At 43.7% G+C, this 26,876-nt stretch overlaps 1 protein-coding gene across 10 annotated transcripts in view; it reads right to left on the reverse strand.

Moving 5' to 3' along the window:
- The window catches only part of EFCAB6 (EF-hand calcium binding domain 6), a 243,243-nt gene that overhangs the window by 151,639 nt on the left and 64,728 nt on the right, over positions 1 to 26,876 (reverse strand). For 8 of the 10 annotated variants that reach the window (XM_042993473.1, XM_042993475.1, XM_042993474.1 and 5 more), the window contains 4 exons: positions 24,163 to 24,299; positions 20,113 to 20,225; positions 10,263 to 10,387; positions 3,531 to 3,679 (listed from right to left, as the gene is read on the reverse strand). In XM_042993473.1, the coding sequence (XP_042849407.1) occupies positions 3,531 to 3,679; positions 10,263 to 10,387; positions 20,113 to 20,225; positions 24,163 to 24,299 (524 nt within the window). Of the gene's footprint in view, positions 1 to 3,530; positions 3,680 to 10,262; positions 10,388 to 19,210; positions 19,406 to 20,112; positions 20,226 to 24,162; positions 24,300 to 26,876 lie in introns of those variants that run through there. The other 2 variants (XM_042993479.1, XM_042993481.1) reach the window with 2 other exon arrangements.

Raw genomic sequence — 26,876 nt, forward strand, 5'->3', positions numbered from 1 at the left:
CTCACAGCACCTCACTTAAAGGACTACTACAGGATATACTTCAGGAAATTGAATTCTGAAGGAGGGGTGAGATTTAAGAAGCAGGGATGAGCACACAGACTGGCAAACATGGGAAAGCCTAAACAAACATGGATGGTATAAAAAAATACAATAATAATGTCTAATTTGGGTGTTGTCAGAACAAGGCTGCACGAAAACACTAGCCGTTGGTAACATGTAAGTTGAAGCTGCTCGTTATATTCAGGACGGTAGAAATATTGTGAACTTTGGGCTTTATAAGTTGAGAACACATGTTACAAATTTAAGGGTCACCTCCTCTGTAAGGGTAGGAATAAAATATTTAATTCTCAAGACAGCAGAGGGGAAAACAAGTGTGAGAAGGAAAACTTGGACGGAGACAAACACGATGGAGGAGAGAAAGAGAAAAACACAGGGCCGAGAAATCAGAGACAGTAAACAATACAGTGGGAGAGGGAAAAAATCCAACCATGCCCGTCACAATAAATGGAAACAGACTACACTTGACCACTAAAGAGGCCAAGGGGTTCATTTTGGAATTTTTAAGATTCAGATATGCTCTTTTACAAGAAACACACCTAAAACACAAAGAGTGACAACAAGAGTGAGACAAGATATACTGGACAAATACTAATCCAAAGAAAACTGTTATGGATATTTTAGTACCAGATAAGATAGACCATGAAAGCCAGAGGGATAGAAAGATACCTACATAATTATAAAGGGAACAGTTGATCAGGAAGACAGGACAAACCTTTACTGGCAGATAGGTGCACCAGAAGACAAACCTAACTTATAATTCAAAATATCAGTACTAGGGGGCGCCTGCGTAGCTCAGTCAGTTGAGCGTCAGACTTGGGATCAGATCAGGATCTCACCGTCCGTGGGTTCGAGCCCCGCGTCGGGCTCTGTGCTGACAGCTCGGAGCCTGGAGCCTGCTTGGGATTCTGCGTCTCCCTCTCTCTCTGCTCCTCCCCCGCTCGCGCTGTCTCTCGAAAATGAAGAAACGTTAAAACGATATTCAAAATATCGTACTTGGGTATTCGCTTGCTGTTGTTCCCTTGTGCCCGGTTCTACTGGGAATTCGGGGTGAATGTGACAGGGGGCACGACTCAGAAATCCCTGGGTCCCTGGTCAGAACAGGTTGTCACAACAGTGCAAACCTGGCTGCCCTTAGCATCCTGACAAGTACTCTGAGCGTCCACGGTGGTCTTCATAGCTGCCATTCCTCTGCTGAACCCCGTGGCTGTGCGACTACTTGGTATTTATTTCCATATTCCTAGCACCTCCCACGATATCTGGCAGAGAAAGGGACTCAATAGGCATCCATTCAAATGATAAGTTGGGAGACTATGAACCCAACGGGATGAGTGTCTACGATTGGCATTCCCACTGAAAAAGCACAATGTAAAACTGTAGAGGTACTTTCATTGCAAACACGTAAAAATGATATACGTATGTGGATACAGGTGAAGGGAATGTGGAAACGTGAACACGGTAAATTTGTTACAGAAGGTGTATTGTGACTTTCTGCTCCTCGGTTTCATTATTGCTATTAAATTATGACTTGTGTAATTTTGAAAACGAAATACAAAGAAATGACTATATGGCTTTTAGTTATTCAGCAGAGCAATTCCTAAAAATTGTCACCATGTACAGGCAGAAAAACAGCTGTTTTCTGAGCCATGGGAATACTCACTCCTAGGGCCAAACCTTGCTTTTTACTCTAGAAGCCAGAGTGGCAATACACAGGGCTCACCTCTGAGAAGGAAAGAGGAGGCTGCGGAGAATGGGTCTAGCTGGCCTCACTTAATAGTATTTCTCCCTTCTCCTCCTCTCTTGCCTCTCCTTTCCAGAGAACCCGAGGTGTCCGCCAATTATCCCGATCCTTAGAGAAATGGCTGATGCCAGGTTGAGGGCAAGAGCTGTCCCCGAAGAGCCAGGAGCATTTTGCCATGTCGGAAAGGAAGAGACCTACTGGGGACGATCAGGGTCGCACCAACAGGTCTCGGGAGCCAACTGAGGAGGTCCCGCTGGCCAAGATGGAACGACTGAGTTATCAGTGAGAACAATGATGAACTGCAACACATCAAATATGCTTCCATTCAAGAGTCTGTGGTAACTTAGGAAAAACCACTCACTGCTCGCTTACGGAGTATGCTAAGGAACCAATTCACTATCTTGGAAGGTGGTAAGTGAAAGGGAAGGACCAAGGACATTGTGCCTTTCTTAGACCAGCTGTGTCTCACTGTCGCCAAGTAGTTGAAGAGGGAAAGCTTTCATTACAGAAGCGCTCCAACCAATAAAAGAAGAAAGGAGAGATGTGAAAATATCACCACCTTCTAATCCCCAGTGAATTCGTGGAGAGAAGTACTTTCAACCATGGCTGCTAACCCCACGAAAAGAGAGACAACCAGTCCGCATTCGCTGCCACTGCCTATGAAGTATTGTTGCCAGAACAACTGAACAGATATCTGTGTATCTATCCATTTAGGGGCAGGAGAGGATGGGAGCGGGAGACAGGAGAACATGTTAATGTCACTGTAGATGTCGGTTGTCAGATGTCAGTTGCAAGAAACTCCACATAATAAACAATCCAGACTTCTATAAATGCGTCATAAGGGAACAAATTAACAAATGGAGAGAGACCCTACAGACCAAAAAAAAAGAATTGTGGCAAATCAATCTATTGTAATGTACAGACCTCATTTGGATCCTGACTCAAACTGTAAATCAATCTATTGTAATGTATAGACCTCATTTGGATCCTGACTCAAACTGTAAAAGAAAATCTGCGACAGTCTGTTAGATTTGAACCCTGGCTGGATATGTATTACTATTATTGATAATTCTATTAGGTGTGAAACCAGTATTTCCACCATGTTCTTAAAAAGACTTCTTGGGGCGCCTGGGTGGCTCAGTCAGTTAAGCATCTGGCTTCGGCTCAGGTCATGATCTCACGGTTCACAAGTTTGAGCCCCACGTCGGGCTCTGTGCTAACAGCTCAGAGCCTGGAGCCTGCTTTGGATTCTGTCTCTCTCCCTCTCTCTCTCTCTCTCACCTGCTTTGGATTTTGTCTCTCTCTCTCTCTCTCTCTCTCTCTCTCTCTCTCTCTCGCCTGCTTTGGATTCTTTCTCTCTCTCTCTCTGTCCCTTCCCCTGCTTGTACTCTCTCTCAAAAATAAAACATTAAAATTTAAAAAAAAAACTTCTTATCTTTTAGAAAGACATAGTGAGATCTTTTCAATGAAATATGATGTCTGGTATTTGTTTCAAAAATATCCAGGGTTAAGGAAAAATGGGCAAGAAGATAAATGATTGACCATGAGTTGAATGTTGAAGCTGAGTACCTTAGTGGATTCATTATATTATTCTCTTTACTTTTGCATGTGTTTGAAATTTTCACTAAAAAAAAGTAGAAGACATTAATAAAAAATAAATGAGGCTGTGCCGTATTCTCCTGGCTGACGTTTGGGGGGGAAAAAAGTGTCAAGGAAACAATGGGACTCTTACCTCTTCATTAACTGGATAAAAATCCTCCTTGGTAATCGGTACACAAAGGTGTCGAAGACAATCTTTAGGTAATTCAAAGACACACAGCCACTTTTGGAGGGGTCCCCTGCACTCAGGGCTTTTTCAACCTTTCCATAGGACTTGGAAAGCTGCAGGGAATAAAAATTCGAGCATTGCATTCACAGAAACCCACTTCAAGCGCTATTCAACCAGCTTATTTTTACCAAAACCTCGTCACATTTTTCCCCTCCAAAAACTGATCAAAAAGGTTATGGTGGCATGTACTGAACTTCAAATGTTTAATTGATGAGCTCGCTACAGAACACTATCCCCAGTCACCACTACTCAACTGACAGGGTAGACAAGTTTCTCCGGGAAAAACAGCACATATAATAGCTCCACCTCAAATTTCAGAGCTAAAAATATTCGCTGGATGTGCCAGTTTGATACATCTTTCTTAATATACTTGCAAGCCATTCCTACTGTGAGCCCACGCTACGTGTCTCTTGATTAAATCAGGTCAATCAAACAAAAAAGGCGGCAACATTGTATTAAGAACAGAAGTAGCTTTCAGAGTAAAGAAACTCATTAATATAAAGGTTGCATAAACAGAGTACACGTTGTGCATGTCTTTAATTCTTCTTCTTCTTTTTTTAAATGGGGAATCACAAAGAATCAGGGTCAATGAGTTTTGCTTTACGGAACTTGTAAAATTCAGTAGAGCCGGTTAACCGCTGATTTTTATAGGACTCATAAAAATACTATGAAGATGGGTTTTATTTCCAAAGGTTTTTCCTGCTGTTTATTATTGAGTAATAACAATATTCTCCAATATTTCCAACCCTCTACACTTTGTCTGAATTCGGTCTTTCCTGACTTCAATGAGAAACAAAATAGCCATCAACTTGGGGTATAAGGTGACTTTCTTAGAAAAACAAACAAACAAACAAACAAACAAACATAAAACCTGCTGGAACATGGAAATACACGTACAAGAATCTGTACCCACTATAGGAATAAGAAGCAGATTTATTGACATTCCCATAGCTTGCACAGGAATGTCAGAAATCTAACGGGAAAATCTTTAAAAATATTTAGAGAATCTCAGGGCCTAGACCTCTTCGAAAGTTGCACAGAACCAACCCAAAATGTGCCTGCATCTGCCCCTCTCTCTCTTGGGGAGGTGGGTTGACAGAGAGAAGCCAGAGCCAGATGTGGGGTATAGTCTCAGTGTATTTACTGGATTAATGAAATCCACTTTTAATATCTTGATGACATTGGTCTCCAATGAGATTTTTTTCAGGAGAGTGTTTCTGACACCATCAAGAGCTTTTAGGAAAAAAGCGGGGTAGGAAACAGAAATAGTGTGTCGGTGACAGGATACCAAGGAATTTTCAATGGTTACTCTTTATAAAAGGAAAAAAAAAAAAACAAGCAATTCAGCAAAGTTAAAAAGAAGGACATAAAGATACTTGGAAGTCTCTTCATCCAATTTTTTTTACATAGTGTTCCAGAAACTCTCATAACGATCATATAAACATACTACTTTATAAAATTGGGATCATGGCTATACATCCAGATTTGACAGATTTTTTTTTTTCATTTAACAATATATCATGAAATGTTTTTCTGTAAGCACTAATACATATCCACATCATGCTTTTATTTTTTATGAAATTTTTAACGTTTATTTATTTTAAAGTTTATTTATTTATTTATTTTGAGAGAAAGGGAGAGCAGAGGAGGGGCAGAGAGAGAGGGAGGCACAGAATCCGAAGCAGGCTCCAGGCTCCGAGCTGCCAGCACAGAGCCCGATGCAGGGCTCGAACTCAGGAACCATGAGATCATGACCTGAGCCGAAGTCGGACACTTAACTGAGCCACCCAGGTGCCCCTCTACATCATGCTTTTAAATGATGCATGGCACACCATCACATTATTGATAGACCAGTAAAAGGGACACCCATTTTGTTTGTACATTTAATTTCTACAAATGCTTCCCTGATCCCCAATCCAGATGAGGTCCCCCTTGTTATTCTCTGTTGTAACACCCTGTCCTTTTCTTTATTTATCGTGTTTGTGAATGTGTTTGTGTAACACCTCTCCCCCTGATGTAAGTTTGTACAATCTCCATGAGAGCTGGGTGTGTCTGTTTTGTTCACTCATAATTACCTAGAATAAAGCACAATTTGGCATGCTGGAGGCATTCAATAAACATTTGTTTTAAATGAATATATTTTCACCAAAACTGTTAATTTTTTTGATGTTTATTTTTGAGAGAGAGAGAGAAAGAGACAGAGTGCGAGTGGGGGAGGGCAGAGAGAGGGGGAGACACAGAATCGGAAGCAGGCTCCAGGCTCTGAGCCGTCAGCACAGTGCGCACACGGGGCTCAAACTCACAAACTGCGAGATCACGACCTGAGCCGAAATCGCACGCTTAACTGACTCAGCCACCCAGGCGCCCCTTTACCAAAAATGTTCTAAAGAAGGGTTGCAAAATGTCAAAAGCTTTGACACATCAGTAGGAAGGCACATAAAGATTAAAATGATAGCTCGGACGTCATTCTAGCCACATCAGAATGTAAAAAGGTTAAAGTCTAACAACATTAAGCGTTGGCGAGTAGGCAGAGCGACAGGAATTCTTTCTCATATGCTTCCGGTGGGACTGTATGTTGGTATTTTGAAACGCAATTTGCAACTGCAGGGAGCCTTGGTGGCTCAGTCAGTTAAGCATCTGACTCTGACTTCGGCTCAGGTCGTGAGCTCACAGTTCCTGAGTATGAGCCCCGCATCCGGTGAGCGTGAGTCCCACTTTGGGTGAGCTCCACTTCTCTCGCTCCCTCTCTCTCTCTCTCTCTCTGCCCTTCACTTGTGCCTCCCCCCTCTCTCTCAAAAAATAAAAAAAAAAAAAAAGGAATATAGAGTGGACCGATGATACACACATATAACTCCAGAAAGTGATACAAAAACTCATTCCACTGTGGAGGGAAACTGAACAGTCAGAGCACATAGATAAAACAATAACAGTTCGATACTGCCAGTTAAAGCTGAGGTGCACGTCCCTTACAACCGAGCAGGTAATTCCACTCCTAGGTGTAAGCTATTCCTAGACAGACGTCTGTGCACATGCCCCAAAACATACGTATGTAACCACTCACAGCGGCATCATTGGGATCGGCACAAACCGGGAAGCAATCTAAACATCCCTGTGTGAGAGAGTGCATCATTTGTGTAGTTGCAGATGATGGAAAACTGTAGAGAAGTGAGAATAATAATACAGCTCTATCAAGGATGGGGGAGGGGCGCCTGGGTGGCTAAGTCAGTTGAGCGTCTGACTCTTGATTTCGGTTCAGTTGATTTTGGCTCAGGTCATGATCTTGCAGTTTGTGGGTTCAAGTCCCACATCAGGCTCTGCGCCGACAGCGTGGAGCCTGCTTGGGATTCTCTATCTCCCGCTCTTTGCCTCTTTCCTGCTCGCTCTCTCTCTCTCTCTCTCAAAATAAATAAACTTAAAACCTAAGCACAAGCAGGATGAAAATAAGTGGGTTTGCAACTATAGAAATTTGGAAAGAAAGGAAGGAGAGAAGGAGGGAAGGAAGGAAGGAAGGAAGGAAGGAAGGAAGGAAGGAAGACAGATCAGGCAAAAGACAAAGAACCCAGTCTGTAAGGAAACATAATACAAAAAAATATAAACACGTGATCACCTACCAAGGTTTCGTGCCATAAAAAGAAACTAAGACTATGAATGCATTATAAGAGAAGCTTGAAGTCAAGATGATAAAACAATGAAAAAGAAGGGATATTGCAAAGCTAGGAAAATTGAGAACAAAAATAGTATCATTACAGGACCTAATAAAGAAATTAGAAATAACAGCATAAGACGCAAGTCTGAATTAAAATTAATAATAAAGGAAAGGCTTGAAAGACTCCGAACGAAGGCAGGGGAAAAAGGCTGAAGGCAAGCTGGGAGAAGGCGGCAGCTGTCGAGGACAACGATGACCCAGTGTGAGGGTAACTGGGAATAACACTGAAGGGAGGAAAGATGCTGCGAAGGCAGAGGGACAGAGAGCAGGAGAGGATTTTAGTGACACAGGAGAAGTTTTCTGGAAATGACGGACTGAATCTGTACCTCAAAAGAACACACTGTGTTCCAGGAAACTTTGACATAAAATGCTCCGTGCCAGTATGGCTTAGTTTTGCTTTTTAATTTCAAGGATTAAAGAGAATATATGCTTTAGGCATCCAGGTAGAAAAAAGGAATTACCTATAAGGGGAAAAAAAAAAATCAGTGAGCTCAGGCTTCTTCAGGACACCCAATGCCAGGGGCGCCTGGGTGGCTCAGTCAGTTGAGCAACCAACTCTTGACTTCAGCTCAGGTCATGATCTCACAGTCATGAGTTTGAGCCCCTCACTGGACTCCGTGCTGGTGGAGCCTACTTGGGATTCTCTCTCTCCCTCTCTCTCTCTTTCCTCTCCCCTCCCCCGCCCACACACACACTCTGTCTCTGTTAAAATAAATAACTAAACTTAATAAAACAAGAACAGAAGACAACGGAACAATGCTTACAACATCTTGAGGAAAAGAAAGCAAGATGGAAGAATTACACCCAGCCAAGTGTCTCTGGTAGAAAAGTAAGAGGCAGACAGTCTCAAATACGAAAAAAACAAAGGGAATAAAGCCCCCATGAGCCTTTCTTAAGGAAATTACTTGGCTATGAAATCCAGCCAGCCAAAAAATAAATCAAAATAATGAACTCAGAAAGGGATTAACTACAGTAAACGCTGGAGAATAGTCATGTGTCTTAAACCCACGTAAACACACAACGAAGGCCAAACAACCAGGGAAATTATAGGGCCGGAACAGAATGTAAATATCATGGTAAACCCTGGCTAAGAACAAAATAGAAACAACGAAACTTGTGAGGCGGGAAGGAACACCGGGAAGCGAGAGCCCGCCCGTACTGCCTGCGATCGAAAGATCCTTCAAAAACGCCGTTATTTTCTGCAACTCTTAATGGCTTTCTTAATTCTCTTCTTGTCTCAAAGTCCCTTTTGGGACCTGATATTATCTTGTGGTAAAGAAATATTTATCCAAAGTACAGAAATATCTTCAGCTTCGCTTGAAGACAGCACTTTCAGCAAGGACTTGGATTTAAACTTGGCCCAGGCCTTACTGGCAGGGGAACTCTAGACCCGTCATTAAAGCTCTCCGTGCCTCAGTTTCCTCAAGTTGAAGCCGGGATGATAACAGGGCCTGGCTCACGGAGCTACTGTGAAGACTGAGGAGGACCCTGCCTCGCACCCAGCGGGCCCCACAAAAGGGTTAATTACGAGGGTGGAGAGGGTGGTGATGTCTCCTTTGCTTCTGGTAAATTCAAAGACATTTACGTTAAATACATCTTATTTGTAAAAGGAGCATGATTCTCTTCTTATAAAATTATTTCTATCTATGTATCCACCCACCCACCGAGGCAGTCATCCTTCTATATATATGAATAAAGACGGGCCGAGAATTATGTTCACCAAATGTTGCCTTTGATTATTTCTGGGCGGTGGATTTTGAATAATTTATACTTTCTTCTTTGTACTTTTCAGAATCGCTTACTTTTTTTGTAACACTAATGTATTTTGTAATGGTTCTGTTTTTATGAAAACAATAAATTTATTAACCACAATAAGAGAAAACAAAGCTTTACTAATTTACCAACACAATATTACAGACTCGCTTCTCCAACACCTTGATCAACACTGGCTTCTGTTAATTTTTTCCTCATTGACATTTTTCTACTGAACACCTTACATTCGTTTTTAAAAGCTCGACGCACCTTAGTCTGGGTTTACATGGCACGTACTTTGTCAAGTTTATCATTTGCTTACACAAAGTTTTGCTGTACAAAAGCTTTTCATTTTAATGTAATCAGATGTAGCATCTTTTTCTTCATGGTTTCTGGGCTTTGCATCATGCTTGAAAGGTAGTCTCGATTTCAAGATTAAAAAATTTTCACCCACAGTACTTTTAAATTTAAATAGTTGATTCATACAGAGTTTTGGTGTGAAGAATGGCAGGTTACAAGCTTTTTTCCCCCCCGCACGGCTGGCTAGTGAATTTTTCCAATAATAATTACCCAATGAGCCACTCCGCATCCCTGCCACACTTTACTGGAATGCCTGATATCATATGCTGAATTCACAGACACAGACTGATCCATGACCCAGCTATTATCTTAAGTCAATTTGAATGTCAGATGGTTGTACCAGTGCCATACAGGCTTAACATACCTTTATATTTTTATGTGATATACTGTTATGCGGCCCTCTATTACTCCTTTTCAAAAAAATATATATATACGTATATCCATCCAGATATAGGGAGAGCAGACATTAATTTTGAATCTTCCAATCCAAGAACCAAAAAAGACCTCTTCATTTACTCAAGTGTTCCTTTATTTTGCTCAATAAAGATGCCTCACGTCCTCACAGGAGTCTGGAATCTTCTTCACCAGATTGAGTGCGTGAGCAGCACACAGGAGATATGTCGGAACCAGCCTCTCAGCACCAGTACCGTTACCGACAGGCTGTCACGACAGGTTGGAGGAGGTCTCAGGGCCCAAGGAGGTGGAGGCAGGCTCCACACGATGCCTAGAAATAGCGTCCAGACCTGATGGTTTTCCATGGCTGTCAATCTCCTGTGCTCGCACTTTAGAGAACCTGGGTGTTAGGGAGACACTCTTACCTCCTGGCAGAAGGCCGTCTCAACTTCTTCCAGGGAGCAGTTTTTCCAGACCTCTTCGGATGAAACGGAGCTGTGAGGGCACTCCCTTTTGGAATTTTTGACAGATTGACTCTCCCAGGAGACCTCTGTTCAGACAAAAGAATTTTCGTTTATTGACGGTGTCAAAGATCCGTTTGAATATTCAGTGTTTCCTGTTCATCTTCACCTGCCTGGCAAAAATTTAAGACTTGAATGAACCACAAGCACGACGAACTATGTACTAAATGGTGTTGAAATGACTGGCGGAACATTTTAGAAAAAAAGTTAAATTAACCTACCTGCTCGCTTGTGCTGGGATAAACCTTAGGTAAACAGTACATCAAGTCGAAGAATCAAACCGTAAAAGCAGAAGAAAGTTAAGATGAATATTACATAGAACACGGTCTCTGGGCGGAAAGTCCTTTCCAAGACACACATTACAGCCCCAATCGCTTAAATAATGGATCTGCCTGACGACATCAATATTTTTCTTGGTTTGGTTAAAAAACACACACTCCCAAATCACAATGAAAGAAACGTGAGTGAGAAAACCTATAGGTTAATTACCATGATGCATGAGTAGCTCTTACAAATCACTAAAATAAATACTCAGTAGAACACAGACGAAGGTTGTAAACAGGTAATTCACATAAAAAGAATGAAAAATTCCAACAAATGCACAAAAAAGTACTGAACTCATTGGTAACCCAAACTCTAATTAAAACAAGTTAACGATATGTTTCCACTTGTCAAATAGGCATGGATAAAAGAGAATGATAGAGAAAGAAATCAGTCCTGGCCTGTGTATAGAAAACTTGGTAACTGAATACTTTTAAATCTCCTTTTAGAATTTTACACGAATGGAATTATAGGACCGTCCAACAAATGTATGTGGGTAAGGATATTTTCTGCACTGTTTAAAGACTTACAAAACCGAAACAATTTAAATGCCCACTAATCGAGGATTGGTTTTATGAATCATGGTTCACCAAGCCTATAAAATACCACACAGACATTAAAAACAAAGGTGCCTGCCTAAGGTAATGAACATGGAAAATTTTCCTTCATATATATTGTATCATGATTGAAAGAAATATTATTAGCATAATTTAATTTTCATTTTAATACTTATGTTGTGTATTTGCCTGTCTATCCAGCCACCCATCCAACCATCCACCCACCCAGCCAACCAGCCAGCCATCCATCCATCCATCCATCCATCCATCCATCCATCCGAAAGGAAATCTAAGGGGATAGTACACCAAAAAGAATACAGTGGGAGGATTCAGGGGGTAGGATTACGGGGATGGTTATTCGTATTCTCGTGTTTTCTGCCTTTTTTGCAGGAAACGTGTATTACTTTTATAATAAAAGAATAAAATAAATCTACAATATAGCCATTTTCTTTCTCAAAGTCGACTACAAAGAATCACAAATGGTTTCCCAGATTTATTTCCTAAACTGTCTGCAAATACGCTTCACTCAAATTAAGCACACTTACAACGACTCAGCTGTAGTTAACAAACTGCCAGTCTTCTGGAATCCCACTGCCTACCTCAAAGAAAAAAAAAAAAAAAAGAAAAAAAAGAAAAGAAAAGAAAAGAAAACAAGGGAAAAAGAAAAAGAAAAGCAGCCTCCCCCATCTGGCTATGTAATGAAATACAAAGCCATTCTTCCAGAACGTGGTCTGGAATTCTGTGGCATCAGTGAGCCAAGCACTTGAAACTGGGATCTCAGAACACACACACTGCAAGAGCCTCGTCGAGAGACGGGGAAGCCGACCCACAGAACCAGGGTCTGACTCGGCTGGGCACACAGAGGTCTCCAGTCGGGCTTTCGGACACTGCGCCCTGGTGCGGGCTCCACTCTGGGACAGTTCCCAGGGACACAGGGCACATCAGGGGAAACCCATCCATGCTCTGTAAACAGGATGCCAGGTTCTGGAGGATGGGGGCGGTGGGGGGGGGGGGTTGGGGTGTGAGGCCTGCCCTCGGGGAGCTCACAGTCCAGGGACCCGTGCAGCTATACTGCCACCATAAGCTGGCTACGAAGCTCAACCAAGCCACGTTCAAGGGCACCTCTCTCGTCACAGTTATGCCAGGCCTCACTCTTCAGCCGGGCATAACAATTCCCACCACCTGTTAATGTCCCCAGATTTCCTCTGAAGGGTTCTTGCTGATTTGAAATGGGGTAAAGAGGAAATCCAAAGCTTAAGGGGGGCATTTATGCATGTCATAGACGCAGCAGAAGGAAACCCACCCCCAAATGTCACTTCTTCAGGTGCCAGATAGATAGTGCCCTTGATAAGCAAGATGATGATGGCTTGTTAAGAACACCAACATAGCAAAACCAGAAATATGCAAAATCAACAGGAAACATAGTTCTATACATTTAGAAAAGTCAAAGTTCACGATGCCTGCAAATATATGACATACTGTGTCCCTGATAAGAGGTAGCAACAGCATCAAACCCACCAGCAGCTCTTGGTAATAAGTCCTTATAGGACCCATTTTCCCCAAAAAGGAACCTACAGAAGCAGATTTGATTCTTATCATTTATAGTTCATAGATAAGAGAAAAAAGCAGGAGTTCATATGAGAAACAGGAACAGATATAAAGAAGTATGTGGAATGATGTGCTTACTTAAGAGAGTGAAATTTTAGGAAAAATGCACTAGGGGACACATTATTTTAAAATTACTGCTCTCTTGAGACTATTTCCCCCAAACCACCATGTAGAAAACAAACATTATTAAAACACTAGTAAAGATTTCACTCTAGAAAAATCAGACACAGTCTAGAATTTACTTATCCGTCCATGTGCTTCACGGCTGGAGTGCCAAGAAAAGCATTTCTGAGTGGAAGCTCCAAAGTAAGATTCAGAAAAACCCTGAAAACAGTACGAAGGTGATGAGGACTCACTTTGGATCCAACCACTGACTCTGCAACCTTCCAGTACTACCTACACAGGCTTGTGCTTCTGGGTCCCCATTTGCAAGAAGAAATGGACAGAAATGCCACAGAGTTTGCCCACAAGATGCTCAGTACACATTAGCTACCTATTGGTTGACGAGAAATGTTTTAAATGATAGGAGACAAGAAAGGACTCGTATCAATCAGAGCTAGAAAAATTCTGAAATTCAATGATAGAGCCCCCAAGCAAATTCGAAATAAAATCATTCCAGAAATAAAGGCTGAGCTAAAAGGAACAGAAGAGCAAATAAACAAAAGTCACAGGAGGTGAAAAAGGGGAAAAAAAATGTATCAAGGAAGCAAAAAGGAAAGAAGGCAGGAAGGAACATGTGCAAGAAGGTGATAGTCTAAAACAGAAGCTAGGAAAAGAAATCCAAGATACCTGCAAAATGTGCCACTGGAAAGAAAACCTAACAGTGGAATGGTTCAGATGCTACAAAATTACAATTCCAGAAGTCTTCCCGGAAGAAAAGAGACTCCAACCTAGCAATTCAAATAGTACCTAAATACTTATAAAATCAGTCACAAGTGTCCAACATCATGACTTGTAGCAAAATTACTGGGTTTTAAATAAAAAGCGAAAAATGTGCTGGCTATCTGAACAAAAAGACCAAGGCACTAATGAGGGAAAGAAAGTCAGTCTGTCATTAAACTTTTCTTCGGCAAAACTTTACATCACTAGGCACTGGGTAAAGATATTTAAGATCAAATATCTTAGCTTAGAATGAAAATCTGAGCTAAGGGTTTCGTCAAATGATTTTTTATATAGGCCACATACAAACTGTAAGAAATCAGAGAATATCATTTCCATGGGCACTTCACAAGAAGTCTACTGGAGGATAAGCTTCAAATAACCAAAATGACTCGAGAGACAAGTAAGAGAGATAGAAGCAAGCAAGCAAGCAGGTGTGATAAAGACCTCGCTCCTAGTGCGGCAATCTTACGGAAGCTGGGTCAGTGAGACAGGAAGACCTACTTCTTTATGACTCACACAGAGACACGTCAGAAGATAAATCAAAACCTAGAAATGACCTTTGAACTGTTCCATTTAACGTCTCTCTGTTTGATTGCTACCCTGAGCAACCTGTCTGATGTCTTGGCTTTTCCTAAAACCAGTTAGGAAGGTTGGGATTCAAATTAGCCAAGCCATGGGCCAAATAAAATAAATTCCATTAGGAGCCAACCAGAAAGGATGTGCTGGTGCCCTAAGATTCAGACTTTGGTGCTGAGGATTTGGAACTGATAGGATGGCAATGTGAACGATGACCAGTTGGTGTCAGCGATTTGTCCCTTCCCACCACATACCAACAAACAGGCCTCTGCTGACAACCTCGGTGTAGAGCTTTAATATAATGCAGCCCATAGCCCCAAATTACGACAGCTGACCCTTGAACAACACGAGGATTAGGGGTGGCAACCCGAACACAGTCGGAAATCTGCATGTAACTTCTGACCCCCCAAAACTTAACTACAAATAGCCTGCTGTTGACTAGGTAACTTACTGATAACATGAACGGTTGATTAACACATAGTCTGCATGTCGTATGTATTATATGCTGTATTCTCACAACAAAGTAAGAAAGAGAAAAGATGTCAAGAAAATCATAAGAGGAAATACATTTACAGTACTATGCTATAAAAGCTCTGTGTACATATGGAGCCATGTAGTTCCAACCTGCATTGTTTGGGTCCAGTGTGTATCTTTAAGTTAGAACATCCACAAAAAAGAGTCTGTCTTCTAACTGAAGAACTTAAATTTCAATTATGAAAGTTATAGAGGAGACAGTGGCATGAATAAGATTTTAAGATGATCTCTACGACTGGGGTGTAGAAGACAGATAGGAACAGGCCCATGCTGCCGACAATGGCACCAGTTAAGAGGCAGCAATGAGAACTTGAGCTAATGCTACAGGAACAAGAATATACAGAACAGCCAGATATATATCTCATATCGAATCAGATAAAAATTGCCTTTCCTTGTGAGATGCATCGTTATTTTACATACCCCTAACAAACAAAAATGTTGCCAATTATCGGTAACAAAATGCGAGAAAAACTGAGATTCCCATGCTGGAACTGAAATTGTATTCTAGAACTCACCTTCTTACAATACCTGGTGAAATAAGCAAAAGAAAAAAATAGTAAAAATTAGAAAAATCAATAAATTACCAGCATAGACTGACACAAGAAGAAACTCTTAACATGGGCAACCAGAAAGCTTTGCTTCCAGTTATGGTAGATTGGCTCACATTGAACCTATCTTCTCAGCAGATAACAAGTATAAACTCTGGCCAAAATATAAACAAAAAACTGTCTGAAGGCACTAGAGAGCAACTGACATAAACTGGAGTTGACACTTGGAAAAAGAGAGTAACTCTCGATGCATTTCTTATTATTTGGCTTTTTTCCAGCATCCTGCTGGCTTTAGGAATCAGAAGACAGAGTTCAGGACTACACAGTATCTGGAAAGTACGAAAGTGAGGAAAGACCGAAAAGAAGGGCTTGGGGGAGGATTTCCAAAGTCTGTGCATAACGTCTGCCAAAATCTGGCTAATCCCTGAACAAGATATATAGAGCAGACAATAAGATGCCCAGCTAAGGCTAAAATAGCAGAACAAAGATTTCAAGTGTTAAAGCCCTCAGAGAGGACAAAGACTAGAGTCTGAGTGTAGGTAAACAAACTGGCTGCTAAAACAAATACTTACATTCTTCAGAGGAACATAACAGAATCTAAAGTCTCTACAATGCAAAATTTACTGTATCCAGGCTAAATTCCAAAGTTGCTAGACGTAGCAAAACAAAACAAGACAGAAAACTGTGATCCCTCATATTTAAGCAAAAAAAGTAATCCATAAAGAACCAGACTTGGAGATGACCTAACGGCTGGAAATAGCGGATAAAAATTTTAAAGCTTTCGAGAGTTTTAATTTCAACACAAGTGCTTGAGAACAAAAGGGAAAACATACTCTTAATGAGTGAACAGACAGCAAATCTCAGCAGAACAACAGAAACTATAGCAATGCATTCTGTGTTTCTAGTGTACATAAAAGTACAACATATAACAGCACTGTAGCAAAAGACAGGAAAGAAGAATGGGCAAATACTGTTGTAAAGCCCTTATACTTCATGAGAATTAGTATAATATTAGATTGAGGTAGACTCTAATTAATTAAAGACATATAAGAGAATAAAAAAATCATCAGTTTACCCCACGTTCTCGAAATTATGAAAACAATACTGGAAAAGTGTGGGAGGCTGGTGTAGGTGGACTGACAAAGAAGGAGAGGAGCATAATGCAAAAAGGCAAAGATCTCATCTTGGAATAAAATATGAAAGGTGCAAAATTGCTTTAAAGAACATCCTCAGGGGCGCCTGGGTGGCTCAGTCGGTTAAGTGTCCGACTTCGGCTCAGGCCTGATCTCATGGTTTGTGAGTTTGAGCCCTGCGTCAGGCTCTGGGCTGACGGCTCGGGGCTTGGAGCCTGCTTCGGATTCTGTGTCTCCCTCTCTCTTTCTGCCCCTCCCCCACTTGAGCGCGGGCGCACACGCCCTCTCTCTCAAAAATAAATAAACATTAATTTAAAAAAGAACATCTTCATTAAGAACACAAGTTCAGGGGTGCCTGGGTGGCTCAGTCAGTTAAACATCTGACTCTTGATTTTGGCTCAGGTCATGATCTCACGAACTATGAGATCAAGCCCTGTGATGGAGCTGACAGCACACATCCTGCTTGGAATTCTCTCTCTCCTTCTCTCTCTGTCCCTTCCTCACTCACACACACACACATGCTCTCTCTCTCTCTCTCAAAATAAACAAGTAAACATGAAAAAAGCACAGAAACTCAGTCAAACAAGATGGTAAGACAACAAAACGAGAGGGAAAGTAATATCGTAAACCAAAGGCAATGCCATGATAGAAGTAATAAATAAGGTAGAAATCACATGGAACAAAAAAAAGACCTTGGCAAAAATCAGATCACAAGTGTAGATAAAAGACTGAGATGTCACTGTGACCTCAGAGGAAAAGGGCAAAGAAATAAAAAGGCACTTTAAGATAACTTAACAGACACAAAAGACAAAGACGGTCCAACATAAGGATAATCTGCAACAGCGAAGTTAAAAATCAGGAAAATGAAACCGAAGATTTATTCAAAGATGTAATATTACTTAAAAAAAATCTTGAAAAAGTAATTGGACTTGCAGATTAAAAACACACTGTGCAAAAGGCTCAACAGCATGACCTATCCTAGCTATGTTTCTGAAACTCAGGACCAAGTAACTCCTTTGGGAAGCCAGCTAGGAGGAGCACGTCGTGGATAAGGGGGAAACTAGGCAAGCGTCAGACTTCTGCACAGCCCCATCAGTATCAGAGGCAGTGGGTCAAAGTCTCTGACGTTGGGAACGCGTGACCCGCGGGTATTACCTCCAGCCAAGACATAGTCAGGATTTTCTTTAGTTTCGTTGCAATTCCTGTGCTTCTGATATGCTCAAGTAAAAGTCAAAACTGATATAAAAGGCCATCTCTAGGAACCCCTTTCTACAAAGCTATTTCTGTCTGTCTGTCTTGCTTCTCCTTTCCACAGATCTGCACGGAAAGATGCCAGGCATCACGCTGACAGTGGTTAATTCTGGGTGGTAGGATTGGCTTGACTGTTTACTTCAATCTTTTTACTTAATCTGCCAAAGTGTCTGCTTCACGGGGCTGCGGAGAATATGAAGAGAGACAGTCCAGGAGTGTGCTCAGCCTCAGGCCTGGCATGGGACAAATGTTCGGTAAGCACGGTGGAATGTTATGGTTCTCAAGTTAGGACTCTAAACTTACTCGTGATGAAAAGTCTCTATGATCAAGGGAGACCACCACCTTATATCTCCCTTGGACAAAGTTCACAGCCCATGCTCCGGCCAAACACGTTCCCCCTTTGGGGGGAAACTCTCACTCCCTCCACGCTTGTCATGTGCATCCTGTGAACTCTGGGCCTGCAAAAGTGCCTCCCGGCTCCTCCCTGGACTGCCCTCCTCCTCCTGTGCACACCCCACGACATTCTGTTCTTCCCTCTCAGGCATTTGTACAGTTTGTTTTGGAGCTAAACAGCTCAAATCTCAACTCCACCAAAAACTAGCTCTATGACTTTGGGAGCTTCGTCTAGCACCCTTGAGTCTGAGTTTTCTCATCTAAAAAATGGGATAATAATACCCATCTCACAAAGGTGTTCAGAGAAATAAAAATTAAAATTAAGGCTCATGAAGTATCTATACAGAGCACAACAAATTAGTGCTTTATATTATTATTTCTTTTTTATGTGACTTGTTTTATGCCTTACCTGCCCCATTTAAAACACACACACACACACACACACACACACACACACACACACACTCCTTAAAGACAGAGTACGTAGGGAAGCCTGGGTGGCTCAGTCGGTTAAGCGTCCGACTTCAGCTCAGGTCACGATCTCACAGTCCGTGAGTTCGAGCCCCGCGTCGGGCTCTGGGCTGATGGCTCGGAGCCTGGAGCCTGCTTCGGATTCTGTGTCTCCCTCTCTCTCTGCCCCTCCCCTGCTCATGCTCTCTCTCTGTCTCAAAAATATATAAAAAAAAAACATTAAAAAAAATAAAAAAATAAATAAATAAAGACAGAGTATGTTACTTGGCTCCAAAGCCAATGAAGGGCCCAGTGCTGTGCACATGAACTAACAAAACATAAGGGATGAACAGGTTCTTGGAAGAGCATCTGGTCTAGTTATTCCTAAAGCTCGAGAGGTGTTAACAAGGAGACCCCCTAAGGAGTCTGCTATCAGTGATCTTAGAGGAACCGAGCTAAAATCTGAGAATTTGTCATTGTTAAGCCTGCCAGTGTGGCAAATCTGAGAATCACAGAAGGTGCTCGATGAGTATGTGTTGTACTGAATTAAACTGAAACCGGACAGTGACACCACGTTCTCGAGGCAAGAAACCACTTGCCTTCAAATGACCAAAGGCTCCCAAGGGAGAATCTCCAGTTGCATTCTTCATAAACTCATCCTCGGGGGACTGGACTCCGCTCTCTCCAGAACTATCCAGCAGGTCAACAACTCTGGGCACTTTGTTGATGAGGCGGGGATAAACGCCATCAGTGCAAGGAGAAAACGTTCCGTCTCGAGGCTACATGCCTGTGTGAGCCTGGCTTTACGTGTCTAAGAGAATGCATAAACTACTCAGCTATTTGCCCTTTTATATTAAGATTTTTTCCCATCACTAAAGGGATAATGTGTTCATTACAAATTTTTGAATATGGGGCACCTGGGTGGCTCAGTCGGTTAAGCGTCTGACTTCAGCTCAGGTCTCACGGTCTGTGAGTTCGAGCCCCACATCGGGCTCTGTGCTGACAGCTCAGCGCCTGGAGCCTACTTCCGATTCTGTGTCTCCCTCTCTCTCTGCCCCTCCCCTGCTCATGCTCTGTCTCTCGCTGTCTCATAAATAAACAAATAAATAAATAAATAACATTAAAAAAATTTTTTTTGAATATATAGAAGCAGCAGAAAGAAGAATGAGACAACACCCAGGCACATATCACTTAAAGACGATCTGTGTCTTAGAATTTTCTTTCTAATCATCTACGGATAACACCCCATCCATTTTCCACGTTTACCATTAATTTCATGGAAATCGCTACTCATGGCTGTGCATGGATACTCTGTGACTCACTTAACCCTTTTTCTGCTGTTAGACATTTATGTTATTCTTCTAAACAATGATGCCATGGCTATCTTTGCACCTAATGCATTTTCCATATTTGTAAGTATTCCTTAGAATAGGTCCTAGAAGAGGAATCATTGTGCCAAAGGATATTGAAATCTTTAGCTATGTACTTTCAAAACACTCACCTGGATTTCCCATTTTATATCTAAGATTCAAGTCATTATTTACACTGAGGTTCTTCAAAAAAACATTATAGTCCACTGTGGTGTCTTTATCAATGTTGTAGTGTTTTGCAAACCTGAAATAGAAATGTTCTTTGGTAATCAGAAATTACGATACAGAGAATCTAAAACGAGGCAAGGTATCCTTCAGCCCTGGGGTTGGCATTCATTTTAATGTATTTCTAGCTAGAGCTGGAATTAAAAAGTCAATGCTAAGAATGGTTAACATAAGATTCAAACACACAGATACTTCGAAGGAGATCATTCTCCTTGGCCTACCGACGCGTGCGTGAGGATTCGAACAGTACAGGTGCATCTCAGGACCCGTCTTCTCCCTTCTCTGGAAGGAGGAGGGAGCAGCCAGGACTCAGGCTGCACTCAGACAGCAAAAGCAGGTCCTACTTTCCTTTAATAAATAGGGGGCAATGGATCTGGGCCATGAGTCAATTAGCAGAAAGCCACTGTAACCAGAGAAATCCAGAGCTGGGTGTAGGGGAGAACCCAGCCCATCCTCTTGACCCAGCACAGCATTTCACAGAGACAAACAGAGGCCCAGTTCACTGGGGTGAGGGGCAAAACCAATGATCTCTCCCTGAAATATACTGAGACACTCTTTCTTTCTAAGTTCAGATAAACAGGATGTTTGAATATTTTTTTCTTTTCAAAATGAATCTTCTATTATTCAAATCTGCCACTTGATAAATGGCTTCCTAGATGATTTCTGCATTATTACATTGAGAAAAATTTGACAGTTTTTAAATGTTTGGTTATATTATCTCCATATGTGTTGGTTTCTATAATTATCTAATTTCATGCTGCTTTCTAAAAATTTAGCAATTATCACTTAAAGTATTTGTTATTTTTCTGTTTTCCAAATTTAACAAAGAGTAACGTCATGTGTTCATCTCGACGCATACCTTTTTCTCACCCACTTTGACGAATCTTGCCCACTGTTCTAATAAGAAAAAATATCTGTAGATAGGATAGCTGCTAGATGTTAACACTGAAACTCCCAGAGTAGCTGCGTCTTTCATCCATAGTCTCTGTCTTGTGAAAATACGGCTGTGGGCTCAAGGACCCAGAAGGGTGACCTACTATGCTCCCATTTGAGTTACTGTCCTATAGAAAGCGTTGGCTACTCTGATGCTTCAGGAAAATGTCCAGATATTGATAAATATCTCATCACCAACTTCCCTGTTTTCCGGAAAACTCCAGCATTCCTTCAGACTGGTATTTCCTCCTAAGAGAATCCTGACCTTTCCTAATACCCAGCCCATCCGCAGTCATAATCCCTGCTGCAGATTCATCGAGGACAGACAGAATCCCATGATAATATTTCCTACAGATAAAAATCTCAAAAACCAAGTCTCAGTAGTGCCCAGGCATACAGCTTCTCCAAGGGCTTTTTTTTTTTTTAATGTTTGTTTATTTTTGACAGAGAGAGAGAGCGCGCGCATGAGCGGGGTAGGGGCAGAGAGAGAGGGAGACACAGAATTGGAAGCAGGCCCCAGGCTCTGAGCTGTCAGCACAGAGCCCGACGCGGGGCTCAAACTTACAGACCGGGAGATCATGACCTGAGCCAAAGTCGATGCTCAACCGACTGAGCCACCCAGGCGCCCCTCCAAGGGTTTTTTTTTTTTTTACAAGAATGCAGGCAGGGGAGACAGGATCATTCCTGAGATAAAACAGCCGGGGCCATTTTCCCAGGGAGCTGCACTCAGGGCAGGAGAGCTCACGTGTCTGCACAGACCTGCAGGCGAGTGGGTCACAAAGGAAGGCCAACTGCAGGGTCAAGGAAACGACACCATCGACCCATGAACCTCTCCGGCATCACCACCTACAACCAGCCTTGGGCTTCACTCCTCTGCACAGGCAGTGGGCTGACCTCGAGTGAGTTTGTTTGCTTTTTAGGCTGGCCATTCATTGTTTTACTGGGATCCAAATGCTTGGGCCTGTGGGGCTACGGACGGTAGGGTGTGTGAGATGGGAAAGGAAAAGCATAACCCAATGGGTCTCAGGGTGGTCTGATCAAGTGTAACATTGGCGAGGATAGTCTCTCTCGCCTCTTCTGCACACACACTCGACGGTATTTTGCAGCCTAAAGAGACCTGTCATCTAGGGAACGGAGTGCGTTCCTGGAATCTTTATGACCGTGACAGAGTCGCTGGGAAAGTGGCACCTACTATGCGCCAGGAGCATCCCAGACCCGCTTTATACACTCTGGAGCATCTTGGCATCAGTCTGCAAGGGGTTTCTGGCTAGAAACTTCTTTAAGGGGAAGCTGGGTCTCGGAGGGGCCCAGGAGCTTCCCAAAGCCCTAGAACCGGGGAGGGTGCAGCAGAGATAGACCTGACCCCAAGCGGAGCCTGACTTCAAAGCCCAGGTTGTTACCGCCTGGTAAACCTAAAATAGCCAAGTTAATACTGAAGCAGCTTCTCAGGGAAAGAGTATATTCTTGAGCTTCTATAAGAAAAGCATTAAAGCCATTGAAGAAATGGTCTGCTTTTGATCCTTTGCGTTTCTGTTCTAAAGAAAAGCAATTCTATTATGTTAAGTTTCCCGAGCCTTATCACGAAAACAGTATTGTTCTCGAGGCTTAGGGAAAAAAACTCAAATAAAAATTTGTGGAGTTCTTTATTATTCAATACTTACGAGATGGGGAAACAGGCAGTAACATTTTTTATAGATTTACTAGGTTGGAGACCGCAGTGCCAAACACAAGGTTTATTGTCAAATAAAACACTGTTTTGTTTTTTGATTGCCTGTTTTAGAAGGGTGTTGCTTTTGTTCTATAATTGCGTGCACAAAATTATTTAATTTGTTTTGTTTGGATCTTACTCTGGACACTTTCCCAGTCGGAAAGATGTAAAAATTAAAACATCTATTACGTCCTTTTATATTCTGAGGTGGGTGAGGAAGAGGAAAACAGGAAGAACATATTCAAAAGACCAGGCAATACCCATTTCTATAAAGTCTCCCTGAGTTTCAGACCCCGCAGCGCCCCTGCCACGCTCACAGGCCCCCTACACTTCCTTGCTACGATAGCAGGTTCCTCTTCTCCGGACAGAAGCAACATCGTCTTTATGACACTACGCAAGCAGGCACAGCCGCCATTGTCACAGCAATTTATAACTGCAGTGTGATGTGAGGCTCTTCAGCGCGGAGGGAAATAATAAGGCTTGGTACTTCTGTTAACAGCCTGGGGGATGCTGAGTAGAGTGGGTAAAGGCAGGAAGAGAAAGAGAGCTTCCCGGCGGAGTCCCACAGAAATGAAGTTCAATGGGGGCCCCCTTCTAGTGGCTTCCATTCAAAACTCAGGTAGCCACGGAAGCCAAGCGTTTGGCTTCTTCTAAATGATCTGGAGTTTATTGGAGGCTCAAAAAAAAAAAAAAAAAAAAAAAACAAGATGCCCGTGCAGGCTTCCACACGCTGCCCTCGAGTCAGGAGCAGGTGGCAGCGGCTTTGGAGAGCCGTGAGGCGGCTAAACGTTCGGTTATTCGCGGTCCCCCTGCCGCGGTGCCCTCCCCCAACCCCAGCAACAACAGTCCTCAGAGGAAAATTAAGTTTCTGTTATGATATCACGATGGAGAGCCAACAGGGAGCACACCAGCTAATGAATAAATCCCGGAATTGGTTCTTCTCTAACCCCGGGCCTTGAGTAAAAAGTCAACTGTGAACGGGAAACACGGGGGATGGCGGGCGCGGTGCCAACCAGAGAGGCGAGACAACTGGGTGATGGATCGCTTAAATAATCGAGATGTGTTCAGGCCTGCAGGCCAGATAGATGACTGTCACCCCGGGGACTCTCGGAATTAGAACCATTAGCTCTCGAGCATGAGCATTTGCGGGGAGCATCACGGGCCCAGGAGGAACGCCGTGAGCGCCTCTTTTAAAAAGCCAAGATGGAGACGGCAGGAGGGGATGATGTCGGACCCCAGGGCACCTGCCAGGTCCCACTTTGAAACTGGGTTAAGTTCTACCGCACAATCTCCCACCACACCTTCGTTTACTCACTTTTTGTATTCATCGTCTTTCATCTTCAAACAGAAGGTCTCCAGAACTTTCCTCAGCTCATGGGGCTGGACCAGACCGGTCTTGTTAACATCAATGAGCTTGAAGGCTTTGATAACAGTTTTCATGTTTTTGAAAATCTGTGTAGAGAAAGTGATTTAGGAGAAGCCAAAAGACCCGGTGTTAAAAACCAAAATGGTCATAAAAAATGTGAACGGTTTAAAATACTTCTTGTAAAATAAAATGTTTTCAAAGACTCACAGTTGTAGGTATTGCGAAATGACAGGTCTATGGGAAAAAAGAACACTTTGCATTTATTGAATGTTTGCAAAGCAATTTTCTCTGTAAATGGTCTTAGTAAGTTTTTAAAAAGTCTTTCTGATGTAAAGCAGTAAGTCTCATACACAATTCATTCCCTTTTAGAGCCATACGAAAAATCTTTTTTTTGTGTTAATTGATACTTAAAAACTATAGTTCAGGTAAGGCTGGACTTGTACAATCTTTTTCATAGCCATTTGCAAACTGTCTTTACTAGCAGCTGCAAAGCATGACTGTAGATTTCAACCCCTTTGAATTTTTAAATTTTTTTAATGTTTATTACTTTTGAGAGAGAGCGAGCACACGAGCAGGGGAGGGGCAGAGAGAGACGGAGACACAGAATCCGAAGCAGGCTCCAGGCTCCGAGCTGTCAGCGCAGAGCCCGATGAGGGGCTCGGACTCACGAACCTCAAGATCACGACCTGAGCCGAAGTCGGACGCTTAACCGACTGACCCACCTAGGTGCCCCAACCCCTCTGAATTTTTAAAAACTATTCTAGAAAATCTGTATAGAGATCTTTCCCAAATTCAGCAAATGCATATTTATTGGGCACACAGACGTGAAAGGCATTTGGATAAGCCCTACGGAGACGCAGAATACTAAGCTGTGTGCTTATCCCAAGGCTACTTGTACTTAGAGGACAACATCTGCTGGGGCTCACGTGTGGAGCTGTGTGATTGAATCCCCCCGGCCCACGGGGAGGAAGCACCATTCTCCATTTTGCTGGGATTCTAATGTAAGCCAACCCATTAGCTGCACTACCCAAAGAGAAGACAAGACGTAAGATAAGCATTCGCTGAAGCTGGGCTGTGGGAACAAGAGCCAGATAACGGAGACGGTGTGGAGCTGTAGGCCTTCACAGAGAGTTCCTGAGTCGTCCAGGAGGCCTCCTGCAGGAGGAGGCATCTGAGCTGAGGGGTGACTAGGGCAGGGCGGGAAGGCATTCTGCACGGTGGAGCGTGAAGGCTGGAGTTCGGACTGTGGACGAAAAGTGATGAACGTCTGTCTGGTACAGCCTCAGAAGGTCTGATTCTACCGTCCTGCACTAGGTCAAGTCTATGGCCAGCCCAGAGTCAGGTGATCGGTGCCCCTCAAGGAAGGGGTTTGGGAAAAACTCTAAGACGAGCAGGCCTTTTCTCTCATTAACGTCTCCTAGTTCCCCAACACTTCCTCCAATGGGTCCCTTCCAGGGATGGGAATGGGTCCCTTCCTGGTGACCCTCTTCTGCGGTGGCCGCGCTCGTGCTCACACCCGAGGAACCACCGAGCTGAGGAACCCGCTCCCTCTCCTCCCCGGCTGCTTGGACCTACAAATGCCAGGCCCTCCTAGCTGGGCTGTTAGCCCCGGCCAGGCCTGCCCTGCCTCAAGGACCACTCGTGGCTTCCCAAAGACTACCTCTGACCCCAGATCTCTCAGCTCCTGGCCCTCCCCCCCCCCGGCCTGAGGTCACCGCTGCCTGCTGAGACTCCAGCCCTGTCATCCCCAGTGACGGCCACTCTCCAGAATCAGGCCCCGTGCTCCCACCACCCCCGCCCTGCTCCAGCTCCCTCCCTCGAGTGCAGGACCCCACGGCCTTCTCCCCACGAGGGCCCCCGTCTGCCACTCCAATTCCTGTGCACAGTCCTCGCTCCCTCCCAGCCAGTCTCTGTAATCACCACTGCATACGTGCTCCCCGCTCCCGCCTCAGCCTTGGCAAGCCCCCATCCCTGATTAAATCCAACTCCCCGCCTATTCCAGGCACCCGATGTGGCTGCAGGGGGCGGCCCATCCACCACTCAGCTGGGTCCCCTCACTCGAGGGCGCCGTGGGATCCTGCTCTGCTGCGTTAGTCACTCACCACCCCCACCAGACTCTGTCCACCTTCTCCATCCTTGCACCTCTCTTCCCATCCCTGGCCTTCCTTCCCGCTGAGAGCCTCGCTCCTCACTCATGCAGGAAAACAGAAGTGGCTCTAAGACGACGGCCCCGTGCTCCCCAGTGTCGAAGTCCGTCTGACTCCAAACCCACGTGAGAGGCCTCCCCTACCCCCCGTTCCGCGACGCCACCCACCGGACACTCGCGACCCCGTCCCCCACACCACATCGCCCCGCTCACGTCTCCCCACAGACCCTGACCCGCCAGGCCCCACAGACCGGCCCCAGGCGGCTCTGCCACCTCAGCCGCCCCCCCTCCCCGTCCCCCGCCACCTGTCCCCTGGCTCGCCGCTTTCCAGGCCCCGGACTCTATGCTGCTCCTCCCGAGTTCCAGGCTCCTCCCGCCTCAAGGCGTTTGCATTTGCTGTTCTTTCTGCCTGGAACATTCTTCCCCAGACACCCACTGTCTCACTCCCTCGCTCCATCCGGATCCCGGCCCACATGGCGTCTCGTCAGAAAGGCCTTCCTGACCGCGAGCGTTAAGT

This window comes from Panthera tigris, chromosome B4 (genome assembly GCF_018350195.1).
Source record: "Panthera tigris isolate Pti1 chromosome B4, P.tigris_Pti1_mat1.1, whole genome shotgun sequence".
Classification (NCBI taxonomy): domain Eukaryota; kingdom Metazoa; phylum Chordata; class Mammalia; order Carnivora; family Felidae; genus Panthera; species Panthera tigris.